The sequence below is a fragment of the Caretta caretta genome, chromosome 11 (assembly GCF_965140235.1).
Source record: "Caretta caretta isolate rCarCar2 chromosome 11, rCarCar1.hap1, whole genome shotgun sequence".
Lineage (NCBI taxonomy): Eukaryota > Metazoa > Chordata > Testudines > Cheloniidae > Caretta > Caretta caretta.
Genome location: NC_134216.1, coordinates 18,085,711 through 18,107,968, shown reverse-complemented (window position 1 = coordinate 18,107,968; position 22,258 = coordinate 18,085,711). Strand labels below are relative to the sequence as shown.

At 40.7% G+C, this 22,258-nt stretch overlaps 1 protein-coding gene across 5 annotated transcripts in view; it reads right to left on the bottom strand.

Moving 5' to 3' along the window:
* MGAT5 (alpha-1,6-mannosylglycoprotein 6-beta-N-acetylglucosaminyltransferase) overlaps positions 1-22,258 on the bottom strand; it is a 232,371-nt gene that overhangs the window by 18,060 nt on the left and 192,053 nt on the right. For all 5 annotated transcript variants that reach the window (XM_075117780.1, XM_075117781.1, XM_048869222.2 and 2 more), the window contains 4 exons: positions 22,092-22,241; positions 5,647-5,793; positions 2,143-2,259; positions 1,235-1,309 (listed from right to left, as the gene is read on the bottom strand). In XM_075117780.1, coding sequence (XP_074973881.1) covers positions 1,235-1,309; positions 2,143-2,259; positions 5,647-5,793; positions 22,092-22,241 — 489 coding nt within the window. The remainder of the gene's footprint in view (positions 1-1,234; positions 1,310-2,142; positions 2,260-5,646; positions 5,794-22,091; positions 22,242-22,258) is intronic.

The following is a 22,258-nucleotide window of genomic DNA, read 5'->3' as shown; positions in this document are numbered from 1 at the left end:
TCATTGCTGTGTAGGCTTCCAGGCTTGGACCGCAGCCTGTGCTTTGGGGCCCTCCCACCCCGCAGGCTCCTAGAGTGTGGGCTCCACTCCAAGCCCAGAAATCTATGCAGCAATGAAACTGCCCCAGAGCTCGAGACCAGCTCGGCTGGCACGGGCCTGATGAGGGTTTTTCTTTGCTGTGTAGACACACCCTTTGAGCCTTAAAGCTTCTCTGTTTCCATCTTCCACTCTTGTCTTCATGCTTTCTTCCTTAACATATCATATGGCTGGAACACCCTTGCTGTGCCACAGTGTGGCATCCACCTTCATTTAAATTCCCCATAAATCCCTCTTCTTCTGCAAGGCCCATGAATACTAACCAACATCAGCAGCTACCAAAATTATTTAGCCAATATTATGTATATTAAGAGAATCCATACTTATGCTAAAGTGAACCACTTTTCCCAGAAATCTCTAAACTACAATAAATTAAAAACGGTGTGTAAGCTTTTGTTACTGGTGCACAGAGATAAAGTAATATTTTGCTGAGGTTTGTGAAAATAATAAGAAACTGATGTAATTGTTCCTAAAAACTCAGTACAAATGTCCAGTGATCTCGGATAGTGATGCAGATTGCATGGGAGTGGAAATATTAGCGTAAAAATGACACAAGCTGATTTTGGGCAGTTTGCGCTCATAGTAACAGCCTGAAATACATATATATACTCCTCAGCATTCAGTTGTATTTCTGGAGCAGTCCATGAAGTGGTAAAGTATTTAACTCTTACCTTTCTGTATTGTGGTAACTGAGCTTTGACTAACCACTGGACTAAAGTTTATAAGGGGGAGCATCAGCTGCACTTCCTCCGTCTCTTTCCTCCTCTGGCTGTTTTACGAATGACTGAAAATATTTGTGGCAAAGTCTCAAATAGTTCTGGTTTGACTGAAACTGTGTTTTTTGCTGAATAAACTATTTGTCCAAAAAATGTTGCCTGACACCCAGTACTGACACCCAGCACCCTTTGCTAACTACTAGCCACACTGATGTGGTTTCTTTTTGTCATACACCAAACCATCATAACAGTAGAATGGCTGCCAAAGACCTATGAGCTAAGCCACAAGTCCTGAGACCTGATTTGCAGAGTTGGACCTTTGCACCCAAACTTTAAAAAAAAAGTAATTCCAAAAACAAACAGTTTTAATACCAAGGCATTCTTTAAAATAGGTTTATTTCATCAACACTGAAAGGTCATACCTGCTTTTCAATGAATGCATTCATCCTTTGTAGCATCCCCTCACATGTAAATTCATAGGGCAAATAAGGTTCAATCTGTTGAAACAGTACAGTGTGTTTAGATTAGAATTTTTACGGAATCATTTTACTGCAAGCGTCCCTGTGGTGTGCTTTTGTAGTAAACGTAATCATTAACAAATCACTGTTTTATGCAGCCCCCAGATTAAACTGATTTTTGCTCCCTCAAAGGCAATTCTGAAATTAATCAGTGATTGTCTTTGAGGAGATGTTAAATGAGGGAAATTAAGAGTTTACTGAGCAGTGGCAGAAATAAATGTAGCACAAGACTCTACTGTCTCATAGCTGCCTGTTTGTAATTCTGTTTAATTTCCAAATTCAAATAGTCCAAAGGAAAATATGATTCTATAATTAGATGCTCTTTGAAAATGTTTTCAGACTGCCTTTTGATTTTTTAAATCCTTACATTAAAAGCTCATAATGTAAATGCAGAAATATCTTCACAGCTTTCCTGTCATAGCTAAATAATGGGTTCAACTGAACTAAGAATAGGGCAACTGATTTACTAAATGCACAGAAAACTTACAAAGACTCAATAACAAATCTAGTAACTTGGACTCTGTGACTCACATGCTAAAGCTACACTCCTTTATGCTTACACACATGCTTAGTTTTATTCATGTGAGTAAAGTTAAGCACGTGTGTAAGCATTTGCAGGATCTGGTACTAAACTCTGATGCTCAGATACCACATATACATCACCTAGTGATGGGTGTGGCATAAGACCCCAAAAGGACAGAACCTTCCAGTCTGTGGCACTCAATTCTCTTAATGAAATTAAGATTTTGAGGCACTCTGCACAGCAGTAGCTCAGACAACAAGTACTGATTACGAACAGAATAAATATTAACCTTTTGATTCAAAATTGCTTTCACTGCTTTCTCGACCTCAGAAGGATCATTGATGTTCACAGTCCAGACATGAGGCTTCCCAATGTAAACCTCAGCATAGGGATGCTGAGACGTCAACTGAAAGAGAAAATCAATATACTGGTAAAAATCAAGGGTCAAAATATCTTTCCTGGCCCCCTTCACTTGGTTTGGGTCTCAGGATATAATACACATAGATAATGCAATAACAGAGCTGGAATATAAAAACAACTTAATTTCTCTTTTACCTCTGTTTTAGGTGCTCTATATTTTCCCCATTAAATCTTGTGGGTGAACTTGGTGCATATATGAAATGCACTGGATTGATAAGTATGGGGACCAATGACCTCTAATTTATCCACACAACAGGTAACAGCAGTGGAAGCTTCCGTCTTGCTTTATGTACCAACCTCTCCCATTTTCTCTCTATACTCTGGGTGATTCCATCTACTTCTTTGAAATCAGCTAACACATCCAGACGAACTACTCCCAAGTCTCCTTTTCTATCCAGAGCCTTCCATCCTCTATCCATTCCTGCATCTCTCCCCATCTCAGGCATCTCTTGAAAATCTTTCCATCCCTTCAAGATGAAATGTCAATACCTTTCAATCCAAACCGTCTCTTCTCCCTTTTTCTCTCACACGAACGTGAGAAATTTGCGATGATTACTGTGCACATTTGATTCGGATCTTCTATTCTCAGACTCCTAGCAAGGTTACCAATTAGTGCTTATTACAATATCAACGATATTATTGCCATGCAGATATGTATCCTCTGGAAACTGGACTATCGAACTCATTTTACAACCCTCACATATAACCATTGTCCTGGGAAAAGGTAAAATATCTTCGCTTGGACCAACCCCCAATTGGTGGTCCAGTCATCATCTTCATTCCTTTGCAATTTGTGTACCTGATGCTATGTTATCTGTGTCGTTGTTTTAGCTTTCCTGCTTGGTTTTTGATAACCTGTTTACAGCCTCATTTGATTTAACTCCACGTATTCAGGCAGGCAGAAATACAAAATTGAACAGGGAAACAGAGTCACACATAATATTCAGAAAAAAATAAAGACATTTTTCCCAGTTCATCACATCTACTAGCCTTTGGCAGTCTGAAACCATGACCTAGAAGTGAAAGGCTCTATATATGATTAATTGTTCCCCATGGCATCCAATCCTCCATGTTCAAAAGTTCTTAAACCACGTATGATTACAGATTATCAGTTCATACTCAAACTTACTTATCTTAGCCTCAGATATGTAAGTAAAATTAGGGACTATCTAAAAAGATGCAATTAGGGTTATTTCTTTTATTTCTTATTGGCTTGTGCACTCCTCTGGGCTAATCCCAGATGCTTTTGTTTGCTTGTAACTTTTAAGCTGAACCCCCAAAAAAGCTATTTTGGGTGCTTAATTTTTGGAATTGCTCTTTTAAAATCTAGCAAAAGCCTAAATTCCAGATGTATTTTCTTTCTTTTTGTTTTTAATAAAATTTAATCTTTTTTAAGAAAAGGATTGGATTTTTGGTGTCCTAAGAGGTTTGTGTATATGCTGTTTGATTAGCTGATGGCAACAGCTAATTTCCTTTTTTTTCTTTCTCAGCTCTTCCCCGGTGGGGGTGGGGGGAGGTGAAAGGGCTTGAGGGTACCCCAGAGGGAGGAATTCCTAAGTGTTCCTTCCTGGCTTCAAGGGTTCTTTTTTTTGGCATTTGGGTGGTGGCAGCATTTACCAAGTCAAGGGCAGAGAAAAGCTGTAACCTTGGGAGTTTAATACAAGCCTGGAGGGGCAAGTATTAATTTTAAAAATCCTTGTGGGCCCCCACCTTCTGCACTCAGAGTGACAGCGTGGGGATTCAGCCTTGACACCCACAGATTACATTTTCTGTCTATATCAGCTGTATCCTAGTGAACCATGCTCCCCCCGTCATCATCTTTTCAATTTCTCCTGAAAACCCAATCCTTCCATGAAATCTGCATATGCCAGCTGACCTCAGTATCATACCATTACCACTACTGTTTAAAAGTGATATATATTTAAATTTTAGATTGTATAAGCTACTGGGGGCAGGGAATATGCCTTTATTGATAAGTTGAGTGGCAATGGACATAATGTTAGCACTTAAGAAATATTATTATTTGCATTACTTTTCAAAATGTGATTTTTTTCCCCCCAAGCATGTAAATATAATGATTAAACTTCACACAGCTTAAGCTCTTCTATTTTTTAATTGCCATTGCCTCTATTTTATTATTGTTTTCTTTGTTAATAAAGTCAAACTTAGGAAAGGGGTGAATTTGGACTACTATATCCATTGTATTTGTAGAGCAGATTGAGAACAGTGCACAAAACTTTTTGGCACAGGCAACCTATGTTATTTAATTAAAATGAGAAATCGTAGAAATGCATCGCTCATCAACCAATTGGCATGAGTTTAATGTGCAGTTCATCTAGCTGAACCACCATTTGCAAGCAGACCAATGCTATCATGCAAGCTGTTCCTTATCTTCATATTCCCTTTTACATATGCAAGATCATTCTCCATTTGATTAACATACACAGTACTTATTCAAAAACAAATTCAAAGTTGCAAGCAATAGTGTGTGTTAACTAATGTCAGGACAAGAAAAAAATTACTAGATAAATGCTAAATGTTTTCAGTATGTTATAGGCCTAACTTTACCCATACACAGATATGCTGCAATAAAATGCAAAACACAATGAACAACAATATTCAGTAAATCCTTGCATGGGAGGCCAGTTTGTTTGATCTTCTCCTTTTCCCTTCAGAGTACAAAATATTCTGGATGCTTTGGAGACTTGTAGTTTGCTTTTCCTGTTCACTCTTCAAAAATTGGTTTCGCTCTTCAAGTGTCTTTACATTCAAATACACACAGTTCATTGCTAGTGTTACTATTATGGCTAAACAGAATCTTAACAAAAACTTCTCTGCAAAAATAGTAAGTACAACATTCATATTTATTTGAACAAGAATGCACTTATTGCTCAGTGATGCTCATTCCCTTAATGGAAGTCACGGAGATCTCAACTGAGGTTTCCCCTGGATAGAAAACCAGATCTTGAAGTGAAACTTGTATATATGGTCTGTCAAAAATAATTAGAAGAATGTAGATATACATGGACACAGAGTTATAGCTTAGAAGTACTTCATGGGTTTCATTATTTTATTATCATAGTGCCTAGTTATAACATAATTGTCTTACACAGGACTAATTATACCAATTCTGGTCACTGCTGTATCAGGCAAAAGGACAAACTGCTCTGTCTGCAGTAAATTATGCACCTTAGTTTGACATTCTGTTTTTTACTGTAATATTACAAAGCAAGCAGTTATTTGCAATAAAATGTTTGTTGTTGTACAATCCTCAAACAGAGAACCATTATAGTACAAACAGTATCATCAACTCAGACGTATCACAGCCCCAGTACTTTGCAATGTCTGAAACATCAGTGTTAGTAAAGCTTACCTCTCGGAGTGTAGGCTTGCCTTTAAAAAAGTCTGTATTTTTGCTGCTTTTCGGTGGGTTAAATTTTAGATTTAGAAAAGCACATCCATTAGCAATAGCCTCTAGGGGAGCAGGCCCTTCATATGGAAATCCAAGTCCAACAAACAACTGCAAAATAGAAAAGATACATCACCTAGCACCCCTTAATTTTGTTTCCCTTTAGAAGACAATAAAAACTCAGAGTTAAGCTAAAATGAACAATGATAAAGATTTTAAGTTTACAAGCCTACAAAATATGTCCACATAACAGTTTTGAAAGGAAATGCGTAATATTCCTGACAGAACTTTTAAATAAAGTTTCATGCTAAATGTTGCTAAGGATTTGGCTGTTCTCTCTCCCTCTCTGCAAAACAAAGAGAGTAATGAAATGTCCTGGAAAACACGTCTAACAATAATCTTCCTGTGAGGGGCTGGAAAGGAAACTATGCCAATCCACTCTAACTTAAACAGACGGTTTTTCATGAAACTGATGGAACAACAGTCCCTTTCAGTTTATGTTTTGGGGAAAAAGACATTCGGTGGTTTGATTACAGTTCAAACAAAACTGCTAGAGTTCTCTGGTAGACCAGCAGGTACAGGTTTTACAACAGTTACATCACTGACTAGCTATGCCACTTTATTTTTTTCCTCTGACTAGCTTAGTAGTTTTTGCCAATATAAAAACACTCAGGCCAAATTGCACAAGCCTTCTGACAAAAACACAGTAGATGGCAGCAAACTTCAGTTAAAGACCCACTACTCAGCAACAGCACTGCAGTGACAAGCCAACAATTCAATTCCACCATTCTAAACTGAAGGGGGAAAGGTATCAGTGCTTACTCTTACTGCCAGCATGTAGTACGTGTTATAATAAAGACAATTATTGGGCAACAGGAAATCCAACTGAAAAATATTTAATGTTTTGTCACAAAGAATTCACACCCTTGTGCAACAGCTATTTAGAAGCACCCTCTTTCCCGGCCCTGACACCTGAGAAAATTGAATTAAATAATGTGTCTTTTTATTTTCTTTCATTTAAAATTAGCATACAATGGGGTGGTTAAAAAGTTCTGAGTTACAGCGAGCACAAATCTCTAAACAACACCGTTGAATAGTTCCAGGCATACGCTAGTTTCAACTACTGCCTACTAGATCTAAAGTCTCATGCATTCATGACATGACATTCAATTATGCATTCAAGACATGACAAGGAAGGACAGGCAGGGCAGAAAAGGTGGGGGAGTTGCATTGTACCTAAGAGAGCAGTATGACTGCTCAGAGCTCCAGTATGAAACTGCAGAGAAACCTGAGTGTCTCTGGATTAAGTTTAGAAGTGTGAGCAACAAGGGTGATGTCATGGTGGAAGTCTGCTATAGACCACCGGATCAGGGGGTGAGGTGGATGAGGCTTTCTTCTGGCAACTCACGGAAGTTACTAGATCGCAGGCCCTGGTTCTCATGGGAGACTTTAATCATCCCGATATCTGCTGGGAGAGCAATACAGCGGTGCACAGACAATCCAGAAAGTTTTTGGAAAGTGTAGGGGACAATTTCCTGGTGCAAGTGCCAGAGGAACCAACTAAGGGCAGAGCTCTTCTTGAGCTGCTGCTCACAAACCAAGAAGAATGAATAGGGGAAGCAAAAGTGGATGGGAACCTGGGAGGCAGTGACCATGAGATGGTCAAGTTCAGGACCCTGACACAGGGAAGAAAGGAGAGCAGCAGAATACAGACCCTGGACTTCAGAAAAGCAGACTTTGACTCCCTCAGGGAACTGATGGGCAGGATCCCCTGGGAGAATAACATGAGGGGGAAAGGAGTCCAGGAAAGCGGGCTGTATTTTAAAGAATCCTTATTGAGGTTACAGGGACAAACCATCCCGATGTGTAGAAAGAATAGTAAATATGGCAGGCGACCAGCTTGGCTTAACAGTGAAATCCTTGCTGATCTTAAACACAAAAAAGAAGCCTACAAGAAGTGAAAGACTGGACAAATGACCAGGGAAGAGTATAAAAATATTGCTCGGGCATGCAGGAGTGAAATCAGGAAGGCCAAATCACATCTAGAGTTGCAGCTAGCAAGAGATGTTAAGAGGAACAAGAAGGGTTTCTTGAGGTATGTTAGCAACAAGAAGAAAGTCAAGGAAAGTGTGGGCCCCTTACTGAATGAGGGAGGCACCCTAGTGACAGAGGATGTGGAAAAAGCTAATGTACGCAATGCTTTTTTTGCCTCTGTCTTCACGAACAGGTCAGCTCCGAGACTGCTGCACTGGGCAGCACAGCATGGGGAGGAGGTGACCAGCCCTCTGTGGAGAAAGAAGTGGTTAGGGATGATTTAGAAAAGCTGGATGAGCACAAGTCCATGGGGCCAGATGCGCTGCATCCGAGAGTGCTAAAGGAGTTGGCAGATGTGATTGCAGAGCCATTGGCCATTATCTTTGAAAACTCATGGCGATCAGGGGAGGTCCCGGACAACTGGAAAAAGGCTAATGTAGTGCCCATCTTTAAAAAAGGGAAGGAGGAGGATCCTGGGAACTACAGGCCAGTCAGCCTCACCTCAGTCCCTGGAAAAATCATGGAGCAGGTCCTCAAGGAATCAATTCTGAAGCACTTAGAGGAGAGGAAAGTGATCAGGAACAGTCAGCATGGATTCACCAAGGGCAAGTCATGCCTGACTAATCTAATTGCCTTCTAGATGAGATAACTGGCTCTGTGGATGAAGGGAAAGCAGTGGACGTGTTGTTCCTTGACTTCAGCAAAGCTTTTGACATGGTCTCCCACAGTATTCTTGCCAGTAAGTTAAAGAAGTATGGGCTGGATGAATGGACGACAAGGTGGCTAGAAAGCTGGCTAGATAGTTGGGCTCAACGGGTAGTGATCAATGGCTCCATGTCTAGTTGGCAGCTGGTATCAAGTGGAGTGCCCCAAGGGTCGGTCCTCGGGCCGGTTTTGCTCAATATCTTCATTAATGATCTGGAGGATGGGGTGGATTGCACCCTCAGCAAGTTTGCAGGTGATGCTAAAGTGGGAGGAGAGGTAGATACGTTGGAGGGTAGGGATAGGATACAGAAGGCCCTAGACAAATTAGAGGATTGGGCCAAAAGAAATCTGATGAGGTTCAACAAGGACAAGTGCAGAGTCCTGTACTTAGGATGGAAGAATCCCATGCACTGCTACAGACTAGGGACCGAATGGCTAGGCAGCAGTTCTGCGGAAAAGGACCTCGGGGTGACAGTGGATGAGAAGCTGGATATGAGTCAGCAGTGTGCCCTTGTTGCCAAGAAGGCCAATGGCATTTTGGGATGTATAAGATGGGGCATTGCCAGCAGATCGAGGGACGTGATCGTTCCCCTCTATTTGACATTGGTGAGGCCTCATCTGGAGTACTGTGTCCAGTTTTGGGCCCCACACTACAAGAAGGATGTGGATAAATTGGAAAACGTCTAGCGGAGAGCAACAAAAATGATTGGGGACTGGAAAACATGACTTATGAGGAGAGGCTGAGGGAACTGGGATTGTTTAGTCTGCGGAAGAGAAGAATGAGGGGGGATTTGATAGCTGCTTTCAACTACCTGAAAGGGGGTTCCAAAGAGGATGGATCTAGACTGTTCTCAGTGGTAGCAGACGACAGAACAAGGAGTAATGGTCTCAAGCTGCAGTGGGAGAGGTTTAGGGGCTGGATATTAGGAAAAACTTTTTCACTAGGAGGGTGGTGAAACACTGGAATGTGTTACCTAGGGAGGTGGTGGAATCTCCTTCCTTAGAAGCTTTTAAGGTCAGGCTTGACAAAGCCCTGGTTGGGATGATTTAGTTGGGGATTGGTCCTGCTTTGAGCAGGGGGTTGGACTAGATGACCTCCTGAGGTCCCTTCCAACCCTGATATTCTATGATTCTATCTCTCTTTAGCAAACTAAGATACTCTCCATTAAAACTTTTACTTCAAGGGAAAATGAACTCGAATTAAAAAAATCCTAAGTGACTATAGTAAGAAGTCTATTTCAGGCTACAGATAAAAACAGTTTAATTTAATTTGAAGCATAAATTTGTAATATCAGCCCTGTTGTAGATAGGTATTGCAGCATTAGGCCTTTAATCCTCTCTAGCCCCTGGCATTAGCAGTTTAACATTTTGAGCTGACTGGCTCTAAAAAAAGAAATTCACAGAACAGCTTGAAATGTTAATGTCCCTCCCCAACTCTGAGAATACTGAATCTCTGTGCAATCATAGAATCACAGGGTTAGAAAGGACTGCAAGGGTCATCTAGTCTAACCCCCTGCCAAGATGAAGTATTTGTTATGTCTAAATCATCCAAGGCAGATGGCTTTCCAGCCTCCTTTTGAAAACCTCCAGTGAAGAAGCTTCCACAACCTCCGAAGGCAATCTGTTCCATTTTCTTGCTGTTCTTACAGTTAGGAAGTTTTCCCTAAAATTTAATCTAAATCTGCTATGCTATAGTTTGAACCGATTGCCTCTTCTCCTGCCCTCTGTGGCAAAAGAATAACTTTTCTCCATCTTTTTTATGGCAGCCATTCTGAAGACGGCTATCATATTCCCCTCTGAATCGCCTCTTTTCCAAACTAAACATACCCATTTCCTTCAGCCTTTGCTCATATGGCTTGCATTCCACCCCTTTGATCATCTTTGTCACTCACCTCTGGATCCTTTCCAGTTTCTCTACATCCTTTCTATACATTGGTGACCAAAGTTAGACACAGTACTCCATCTGAGGCCTAACCAGCACTGAGTAGAGCAGTACTATTACCTCCTGTGATTTGCATGCTATGCCTCTGTTTATACAACCTAAAATTGAATTTGCTTTGTTTGTTACAGCATCGCATTGCTGACTCATGCTGAGGTTGTGATACACCACAACTCCCAGATCCTTCTCAGAAGTGCTGCTGCCAAGCCAGTTTTCCCCCGTTCTGTATTTGTGCAATAAAAGTTAAATGTTGATATTAGAAATAGCAGCAAATTTCTCCTTCAAAATAGCAAGTGCACTGCAAGCAGCTCCTTCTAAGACATGCCAAGCAAACAAATATTTGAAGGAAACTTTTTTGATTACAAAAAAAAGTGTTATGGGGAAACTGTAAAAATGGAAATAATTCTCAACAAAAACTAGGCTATACAATTTTAAACTAGTTACACTCACACGCACATATATATAAACTAGTTAAAATTGTATATAATAAAATTTATATATAAAATAAAACATACAGTACATTTCCTTCTAGATGAAAAATTGTCATTCTAAGTTTCACCTCAGAAGATGTTCAAGAAACAACTTCCTGAAAATAGGGCCTTGCGGACACATTACATTTATTAAATTGCACACAGGAAATTTTAGTAATTTTTTAGAAACATTGACAGTTAAACTGAACCCTTATAATTAGCTTAAACAGATACCTGGATCAACCATTAACTAAAGGATTTGAAATGTCACTAACAATTCTACTGTGCCTTGTTTTTAGTTAGATATGGAGAACAGTATAGTTGTATGGATAAGGAATTCACTACCTCCCCTAAATTGATGCCATGCATTGCTGAAAAATTTTGCATCTATTCTGTGTTCTGTTTATTTAGAGTAAGCTCCATGGAAAAAAAAAAGACCATGTCTTTATATTTTGGCAGCACTGGGCATACCATCAACACAAACAAATACACCATCACCAGTTGGGCACTAATTTGAAAATCTTACAGACTCTAATGGTAAGTATTTCTTATCCATACTTAAGCTATGCTTCTTCAATGTAGCCCAGATAGTCAGGAAATCAATGTATAACTTTCACACAAATGAGTAATAGTACAATTGAAATAATAAAATTTAAATTAACTCATGAAAATCATATCTGATGCGTTTCAAAAGCAAAGCTTAAAGGAGTGTGACACATTTCCATTAACTCATTCTCATTCTGCTCTGATCTACAAATCCTTTCCATTACAGGCAGCTTATTATTTGTGAAAAGGCTACAACAATCTGTCAGAATACTTGTAAGTGTAGGTATGTAACAAATGTTGCATGTCAAATTGCATCAAAAGTCCAAAGAAGCAATCAAGCATTTGGGAACTGAAGGCTGCATTTTTAAATGCATGTGGACCAAGTGTGTTTGGAAAATGCTCACCCAATTAACCCGGGCAGAGTTTTGAACTGGGTGCAGGGAGAAGGCTTCCTTACCCCCCATGTAATAAATGTTGGACTACTAGGTTAGGAAGTCAGACTGCTTACTCTCACCCTTTAGGTTCCTTGCAGAGTCTGAAGGGGATCAAGGAATGTTTGCTTCCTTATTAATAGATTTACAGATTCCAAGGCCAGAAGGGACCAGTGTGACCACCTAGTCTGACCTCCTGTGTTAAACAGGACATAGAACTTTCCCAAATAATTCCTAGAGCAGATCTTTTAGGAAGACATCCAATCTTGATTTAAAAATTGTGAGTGATGCAGACTCCACAATGACCCACGATAACTTGTTCCAACAGTTAATTACTCTCCTTGCTAAAAATGTACGCTTCATTTCCAGTCTGAATTTGTCTAGCTTCAACTTTCAGCTACTGGCTCATGTTATTCCTTTCTCTGCTACAGTGCAGATATTTACAGACTGTAAATCAGGGGTTCTCAAATTGGGGGCCAGGACCCCTCAGGAGGTCATGAGGTTATTACATGGGGGGTTGAGAGCTGTCAGCCCCCAACCCAAACCCCGCTTTGCTTCCAGCATTTATAATGGTGTTAAATATAAATTAAAAACAGTTTTTAATATAAGGGGGAATCACACTCAAGAGGCTTGCTATGTGAAAGGAGTCACCAGTACAAAAGTTTGAGAACCACTGCTGTAAATCAAGTCACCCCTTAACCTTCTCTTTAGTAAGCTAAAAAGATTGAGCTTTTTGAGTCTGTTGTTATAAGGAATGTTTTCTAATCCTTTAATCATTGTTGTGGCTCATCTCTGAACCCTCTACAGTGTATCAACATCCTTCTTGACCTGTGGATACCAGAACTGGACACAGTATTCCAGTAGCAGTTGCACCAGTGCCAAATACAAAGATAAAATAATTTCTCTACTCCTACTCGAGATTCCCCTGTTTATACATCCCATAAATCATATTAGCTCTTTTGGTCACAGTGTCACACTAGGAGCTCATGTTCTGCTCATTATCCACCACAATCCCAAAATCTTATTCAGAATCACTGCTTTCCATGAGAGAGCCCCTCCATCCCAGGTATGGCCTACGTTCTTGCTTGCATACAATTTACCAAGCCATCCAGATCACACTAAATTAGTGACCTGCCCTCTCTATTATTTTATCACTCCCCTAAGGCAGAAGGGGCTTCAGAGTTGAGTACAGAGTGATGGAAAGTACAGCTGAGCCAAACACAATATCAGAGGCAGAGTTGTGAGTTATAGCACAATGTTCGGTGAATGTATGTATAAATGCCCAAGTAGCAGCTCTACAGATTTTAATGATTGGCACATTTTCCAGGAAGGCCATGGAAGTGGCAATAGACCTTGTAGAATTAGTGCATATAAGCAAAGGTGGTTGACTGTTATAAGATTGGTAACAAGAGTAAATGCAGTCTGATATCCATTTAGAAAGTCTCTAGCTAGAGATAGCCTACCTTTTTGATATGTCTGCTAGTGAGATGGATAACGTATTGGGTCTTTCCGAAAGATTTTTTTGTCTTGTCTATATAGAAGACCAGAGCTCTCTTGACATCCAGGGTGTGCAGCAGGGCATCTGGGGATTTAGATACAGTTGGGGGTGGAAGACTGGCAAGTGAATGGGCTGACTGAGATGGAACATGGAAGAAAGCTTAGGTAAGACTTTGGGGGTGGGGCGGCAGCATGACCCTGTCCTTAAAAAACCCTGAGTTCGGGGTATGCTATTGGGGCCCCTATTTCTTCAACCCATCATTCCAACGTGATGGCTATCAGGAATGCTGTCCTCATTGACAAATGGAGAAGTGAGCAGGTAGCCAGAGGTTCGAAGGACTGTCTTGTTAGGCATTTAAGGACCAGATTGAGGTCCCATACTGGGATAGGGCATAGGACTGGCAGACAGAGGTTTCCCAGCTCTCTAAGGAATCTCACTGTGCTTGGGTAGGCAAAGACGGAACAGCCCTCTATTGAGGGTGAAAAGCCATAATGGGTGCCAGGTGGACTCTTATGGAGCTCATCGATAGATCCGAGGTTTTCAGAGCTAGGGTGTAGTCTAGTGATGAGGTCATCGGTGTAAGTTGTCTGTAGTCACACCAACTGGCAAGCAATGTCCACTTTTGAGAATGCATGTAATAAGTAGATTGTTTTCTACTTTGTAATAGTGCTCTTTTTACATCTCCTGAGCAGGCTGTCTCTATTCCCATGAGCCATCAACCAACCATGCTTTGAGATGAAGCATCATGAGACTGGGATGGAAAATCTTCCTGCCCTCCTGGGAAAGGAGATGGGGAGTGGTGTAGAGAGTAATTGGAGGGCAACCAGACAGCTGTATCGTTTGCCTGGGCCAGGTCAGAACTATTAGAATGTCTCTGGCTCTTTCTTTATTTTGAGCATAACTGACTTTTAGGGGAGTCATCAGGAATGCATACAGTAGGGCTGACAACCACTGAAGGCGAAAAGCATCCTCTTAGGATTGGTGACCCAATCTACCTCTCAAGCAGAAGCGTGCATTTTTTGTTTGATGCCGTGGAGACAAGTCTATCCGAGGGGGAGCATCCCATTGACAGGATATCTGGTGCAATATGTCGGGGTCTATTTCCCACTTGTGATCTTGGAAGAAGTGTCTGCTGAGTGCATCCGCAGTCACGTTCTGAATGCCTGGGAGACAGGACGTTGAAATAGCGATTTAGTTTTGTATGCATTAGTTCCAGAGTCTGACAGCCTCAGTACAAAGGGAAGGGGATCTTGCTCCTCTTTGGCAACTGATGTAAAACACGTGATATATTGTCCATCATGATCTTTGTGTGTTTACCCTTGATTAGTGGTAGGAATTGGTGACAAGCATATTTGATCGTTCTGAATCCAAGGAGATTGACATGTAGTATTGTCTCTTGATGCTTCCACTTGCCCTGGATCGTGTAAGCATTGAGACTGCTGGGGGAGGATGTGCAAAGAGAACTCCTGTGCACACGTTGTGATGGTCCTTCCACCCGTCGAGGGATTCTTTCACAACGGTAGGTACGGAAAGAAGCATACTGCCTAGTGGGTGAACAGCCAGTTTGGAGTCACCCTTGAAGGCAGTGCATTCGAAGTCTGGCATGTTCTGTCACGAAGGTGGTGGTTGCTATATGCCCCAGGAACGGACTATGGTTTGGGGGCTGAACTGAATTGTGTTTGCTATGCTGGAAAGAGCCACAAACCCGTACCAAGGAAGGTAGGCTCTTACTGTCACTGAATTGAGATGTGCCACTCTGAACTCTAGGTTCTGTACTGTGGCCAAGGGGGACTTTTGTATGTTCAGTTGTTGGCCCAATTCAAGGAAGAGGCCTATGGCTTCAGAAGTTGCCTGCAATGTTAGTTCCAGAGAGCGGCCTTTCAGCAACCAATTGTCCAGGTAATGGAATATTAAAATACCTTTCCTGCAGAGCGAAGCTGCGCTGCTACTATCAACATGACCTTCAAAAAGACCCTCAGGGCGGATAAGCCAAAGGGGAGCACTTGGTATTGTAAGTGGTCCTGGCCAACAATAAAATGGAGGAATTGTTTGCTATCCACCCATCCCGCAATGTGTAAATATGCATCTTGAAGGTTGAGGACTGAGAACCAATCCCCTTGCTCAAAGGAAAGAATTATTGCTGGAAGCATCACCATTTTGAACTTCTGCACCTTCACACGGGTGTTGAGTAGTCTCAGGTCTAGGATGGGTCTCCAAACGCTACTCTTTTTTGGTACCAGGAAGTATCTTGAATAAAACCCCTTCCCTCTGTACAATCCTGTACAGGGATTGGTTCTATAGCTCCCATTCATAAGAGTGTGTCTATTTCTTGATGAAGTATGGTCTCATGAGACGGGACCTTGAAGAGGGACGGGGAAGGGGCATTTGTTGGTGGAAGTGAGGTAAAGTAGATTGTATAACCTGTGGAGATGATCTCCAAGACCCACAGTGATCAACTCCCAGACTCGCCTGAAATGGTGAAGGTGGTTACTGAAGGGAGAAAGGCTGATGAATCAGTGCAGCTGAAGAGGATGGTAGTTCAGACACTCGACCAACATGTCAGAATTGCTGCTTAGAAATGGACAGGTGCGAGATGGGAGGCTCAGAAGCAGATATTTCCTTCTCTGAAACCTCTGCTTTTTCTGGTGTGGCTATGTCCTCCGGAATTGGATGGGACAGGATCTCTGGGCTGTCTGAGACTTGCTGAGTTTTCTCTTGTATGTAGGAGTATAGATGCCAAGAGAACACAAAGTCGCTCTAGAATCCTTCAAGGTTCACAGAGACTCATCCATACTATCTGCAAACAACTTAGGTCCATCAAAAGGAAGGTCTCCAACTGTACTCTGAACTTCCTTTGGGAAATCACAGAGCCAGAGCCAAGAGGATCCTCTCATCACCACTGCTGTAGCGATCCAACTGGTGGCAGTATCAGCAGCATCGAGGGAGGCTTGAAAGGTTGTCCTGGCAAGTAGTTGGCCCTCCTCAACAATTGCCTGGAACTGCTCCCTGTGTTCCGCTGGCAGACGGTTGATGAACGAGGTTAACTTGTTATAATTGACACAGTTGTATTTTGCCAAAGCCTGGTAATTGGCAATTCTAAGCTGTAGGGATGCTGAGGAGTAAGACTTTCTCCCTAGTATGTCCAGGCATTTGTGGTCTTTGTCATGAGTCCTGGATTTAGCATGGTGCTGCCTACCACTTTCATTCCCTGCATCCACTACCATGGAGTCAGGTGAGGGATGGGAAAATAAAACCTCCAAATCCTTTGCTGGAACATAATACTTCTTTTCCATTCTTTTGCCTGTAGGCAGAATAGAATCTGGGGTGTGACAAATGATCTTTGCTGGATCTAGAAGAGCCTCATTGACAGGTAAGGCTATGTGGACCAATGAGGGTGAGTGAAGAATGTCAAGTAGCTTATGATGAGACTCTGTAACCTCCTTGAGGGGAATCCACAAGGAGTCTCTGTCCCTTTTGACCAGGTCCTGGAAGTGTTTAAAATTAGCCACCAGGGATCAGGAGATGTTGGCCGGCGGGAGGAGATTCCTTCACTGGTTCTAAGATTGCTTAAAGGATTCCTCTGGAGGATCAGATCTACTAGAGGAAATAGGTGATGCAGGTTGTTCCTCTCTGTGATGGGTACTAGATGCTCGGGGGAGGGCGGGGGGCATGTGGCTCTGCGTGCTGCCCCTCTCTGCAAGCACTGCCCCCGCAGCTCTCCCAACCAATGGAAGCTGCCAGGGTGGTGCTTGCAGGCAGAAGCAGCGCGCAAAGGGAGACCCCTCTGTCCCCTGACCCCCGGGGCCGTGCTGGCCGCTTCTGGGAGCAGCGTGTGGCCTTAGCAGCAGCCATGCTGCACCGCCAGAGATCGCAATCAACTGGGAGATCCTCTAGGATCGACCGGTTGGTGACCATTGTACTAGATCATTACTGTCAATACTATAATAGTTCAGAAAAACTCAGGTATGCAGACTTTGCAAATAACGGCAAAAAATAGAATCGAAAATAGATTTGTACAGTTACTGAGCTAGATGAAGATGAATATTTAAAAATGTATTTGGTATATACCAGATCACACCCCAAGCGTTACAGTTCGATAAACCCACAAAACTTTACTAAGTTTTCTTTTTGGTCTCTCTCTCATATTAATATCCTTTGCTTACCTAAAAAGTTTAATCTATTCTCTGGCACGGATAGGTTTAGCACCATTTGTGAGTGCAACAATGCTGAACTATTTTATAACACACTCTATTCTGAACTGCAAAAAGAGAGATGGCCCAGAGCTGAGAGGCTCCCAACAATGGAGTGTAACTCATACATTTTTCTCACCATGTGAAAAGCTCACTGGAAAAGCTCTTGTAAATGAGAGAAACACCTTTAGAATGGATTCCTTCCACTGTGAAATTCATGGAAGCAGAAAATATAGCACTGTGCTCCCAATAAGCTTCTTTTAACTATACTGCTGTGTAAACTGCAGCATGAGAAAGTTACTAAGTCTGCTTGCTTAACACAGTCTGCACAATAGCTGAACATGATTTCTGTTTTAGAGATTGTTACACTCTGCAGCCAAATGTTAATAAGACACTCCTTATGTTATTACAGCTGTATGGAAACTGGAAGTTCTATTCTGCAGAGAATTTCTCATTTCTAAAAAAAAGTTTGTTCAGAAACAGAATGGAAAGTTGGGGGTCATGATATTTTCCACATTGGGGGTGGAGTGGACATGAAAGATGCATGATGGACATTTTCAGAGAATTCTGTTTTGGATGAACAAAAATTGAATTTTGTAAAAAACTTCCAATCTGAGCTCCCCAACTGCCTTCCTGGCAGCCCAGGGAGTCTAGGAGCCTGGGTTAGGCAGGAAAGCTTCGAGAGAATCCCCATGTTCCCAGTGGAACATTTCAATTCCGTCCAATCAGCATTTTCCAAAGGGAAACTGTTCAGTCAGAAAATCTGAGGTCTAGTTGTTGTTATGCACTACATCAACCACATACTTAAGCTAGCCATTTTATAAGTTCTCCCTATTTAAAAAATGCCTCTTTTGAAAGCCATTTTCAAATTCTGGTCTATAAGCCGCACAATATAGTGGCAGCTTCAAGCTCTTGATGATGATTATGAGCAACTAAACTATTTCAGACGTTTCAACCATATATTTGGGGCTTGCAAAGCAGTGATCAAAAATCACACTTTAGTGGTCATCTACTGGTTCTTGGAATGTGTTGCAGAAATTGGATCTAGTTTGAGATGGAAAAAATTTGAGGGTGCTCCATACTGACATATTTGTGGGCATCTGTATTTCATGATGGACTTAATTATAATTTGTAGTGATCTCTGACTTTTCAAGGACAGGTTTCAGAGTAACAGCCGTGTTAGTCTGTATTCGCAAAAAGAAAAGGAGTACTTGTGGCACCTTAGAGACTAACCAATTTATTTGAGCATGAGCTTTCGTGAGCTACAGCTCACTTAGCTCATGAAAGCTCATGCTCAAATAAATTGGTTAGTCTCTAAGGTGCCACAAGTACTCCTTTTCTTTTTTCAAGGACAGAATCCTTGTTTGAGACGTTGCACGAACTGGAAAGTACAATACTGGAGTTCACAGGTATGAAAGAATGTGGTTGGCCCTTTATGTCTGAAAACTTATGCTTAGAAATGGAACTTTTGAAGGTAAAAGTGTCTCTGAAGGTTTATTATTATTATTTTAGAGGCAAAGCTGAAAAAAATAGCAGGTTTATACTTGAAGCTGCAATTGAACATATAGATACCAGGTTCACTGTTGGCTATAGCAGTCATCATTTTAGTGCTTTTGATGTCCTGACTATACACTATGATCTAGTGAGCGGAGAAACATAACTGAACCATTAACAATTTGCTAGACCACTTTATACAGGTATTGCATAAGAAGGGAGGAGGAGAGTGGCTTCTTCTAGTGCCTACAATTGAATAGGATTAGAGCCACAACCAGGGAATGTGCACATGCATGTTAGGAGATTTGTTAAACTACCAGATCATGTCTTTCAGGATATATTGCTTTTGGGAAAAATACTGTTCTCACTGTCCTTTAGCAATGCAATATTAGAATGTAGGGTTTCCATGATTAACTTGATACAAACAAGCCAGCCCACCAAGATGCAACAAACCAGCTGATGCAGATACAAGTGAATAGTCAAAGTGAAGGTGTTTTATAATCATGTCAAGCTATTCTCTCCTGCCCTGCAGGAAAGCCAGGAACAAAATATTCAAATGCACAGTCACAGTGAACACTAACAGCAAACACTAGCGGAGGACTAATTTAGTATTGTGATCAGATCACATACAGATGTCAAGTCAGGTGACCAGTCACTATATTATTGATGAGATACTAATCCTAGATATTAGATTTTTTTAATTCAAATCCGACTACTTTATAAATCTCAGTTAACACTCTCAATCTCAGGCTGCTGTTATTTATTTTTTATTAAAGCAAGTGTAAAGCTAAATATATCAGAGTGACTAAATGTCAGATATACTAAAAATAAGAGAAATGACAACCCACATCATAACGACCCATATTATCAACAAGCAATCTCATTTGGTTATGACTTAGCAAGACATTTGATTTTAATTGACTTATTTGAGAATAAGACTAGACCCTAAAAATCGGGACAACAAGATCTGATATCTTCGCTACCTGTTATCAGTTTTTTAAATGTTAGCCTGGCTACGTACAAGCAAGCAAATCCTTTGTTTAAGAGAGCTTTGATAATTATGAAATATCAATTTATTAAATAAGAAACATGGAAAATATTTGAAAAATAGAAAGAGTAATATATTTGAAAAATGTCACCAATATAAATGTAAAGATCCAATTTAAAGAAGCAAAGATTATATTTGAAGAGATTATTTAAAAGCAGATGTAATAGGCTAGCGTTTCAATACCGGTCTCTCAAGAACCTACAGCTGTTAAACACCATCATTTGAGAAATATAGCGAACTCTCAAAACTACAGTGTCAGGGAAGAATCAAAGCATAGCAATAACGTGGAAACCCTTTCAAACTCTCACGAATTGTAGATTTTTGCAAGGTGCATTGCAGGGATCCAACATTTTTAAAGACTTCAGTACTTTGGCACAATGATAGTGACATTTTATATTACTTCTTTCATCCAGACAGATCTCATGAGCACTTTACAACTACAGTGCCTTCCATTTAATTCAGTCACTAATCAATCTGATCAATGTAATTTGGATCAAAATATCAGAAGCCAAATCACATAAAAACAAAACCCAACTCCCACCTTTTATTTTGACAGTTACTAGGCTATTGTTATTAGATGATTCAATAATAGCTATGTAAAACTGCTTAATGAAAACTAGGATTTTTAGTGTAATACAAGTAAAAAGAGCCCTAGGAAGACTCATGTTACTGAAGAAAGATTAGAGGTAAAAACTGTTATTTAGTTATAAGAAGTTATAAACAATATCATGTGCTCTGCAAGTTGTGATAAGCATCCTGGAAGTTAAATAAGCCGTTGAACATGATTTCTGTTTTAACCAGCGAAGAGAACAAATTTAACTGGAGAGATTTATGCTCAGGTTATTATTAAAATGTCAATATTTACCCACAGTGGAATCCACACAGTAATTTCATGTTCTAAATACAGGGGAAAGCTGTGGTGATCTCAGGTACATTGGTGTGGCACATATAAGTACATGCTGACTTTTTAAATAGTAACATTGTGTGTGTAGGCACAAAGTACACATACAGAGTGGTTGTCTTTTAAAAGAGTCATAATTTTCCCAAAGCCGCTGCACAGAAATGCAAGGCTACCACTGTTTTCCCCTATACTTTGAATAAGAGATCTCTGTGGTAGACTGCATAGCATGACTGAAAGGAGTTTACTTTTTAATGGCTTCTGTTGTAACAGTGCACAGCAACAAATCATCAACAGTGGGGAAAAAAGTGGAAAGGCTCCATAGATTCCATTTTGCAAATTTAAAATCACGAAACGTTTCCTTCACAAACCCACTAACTGAAAATTACACATTTTATTTGAACCTGATCCACTAACAAGTTTCTATGCTTCAAATTATCCTCCTAAAAATGTGTTTATTATATCCTGCATAAAACTGTCCAAGGGTAAGGGAATTGGATGGCAAATTGAAAAAAAAAAAGTGTTCTAACCTCTGGAGAAAAAAGTTTATTTAAATGTGTACACTGCTCTTATCTTAACTTTAGTTCAAATGCAGACTATGGGACCATAGGCAAAAAGAACACTCTAAAAGTCTCTCTCTCTCTGCTCATGTGGAGCTGAGGAAGTAACTGAATCTGGAATTAAATGCTTTTTATCACGATAGAGGGATGTGACTCCAGGTTAAAGTAATTGCTAGGGCAGTGTATGAGAGCCTGCAGTGCAGTTGTCAGATAGCACCTAGCTTTTAAATTGTGGATTTAAAAATGAACTACATTCTCACAGATGATAATCTCTTTGCTTTGCTTTTCAGTTACAAAAAAGGAAAAATGAGTTTAATGATGTTTTGAAACTGGTTTTAAGATGTCTCTCCTAGGCTGGATGGCATGAGCCAAGTTTTCTATAAGTGGCTGCTAGTTTGTCAAGCACATGCACAGTTGTTAGGGCATTCTTAGGTGCTTGTACATACCCAAAGGCCAGGTTAAATTCCTTTTTATTTGGCCTTGTGTTTCTAAAGCCCCTTAATGCAGGTGTCAATTAATGGCAAGATGGCATTTGAGTTCAAGTACAGTAATTCTTTAGTGGTTTTAGCGTTTTTTCCTCTTGGCAATAAGCTTACTTTTGTTTCTCTCAGCAGAAACTGCAAATCCCGCCCACTAAGTATGCCATGGTTTTTCACGTAGCTGGGCATATGGACAGTACTTGTCCCGTGGACGGTTCCATGGACTTCCATGTAGGTATGAATGATGTCCAAATAAGCCTTCTTATCCTATAAAATGAAACAAA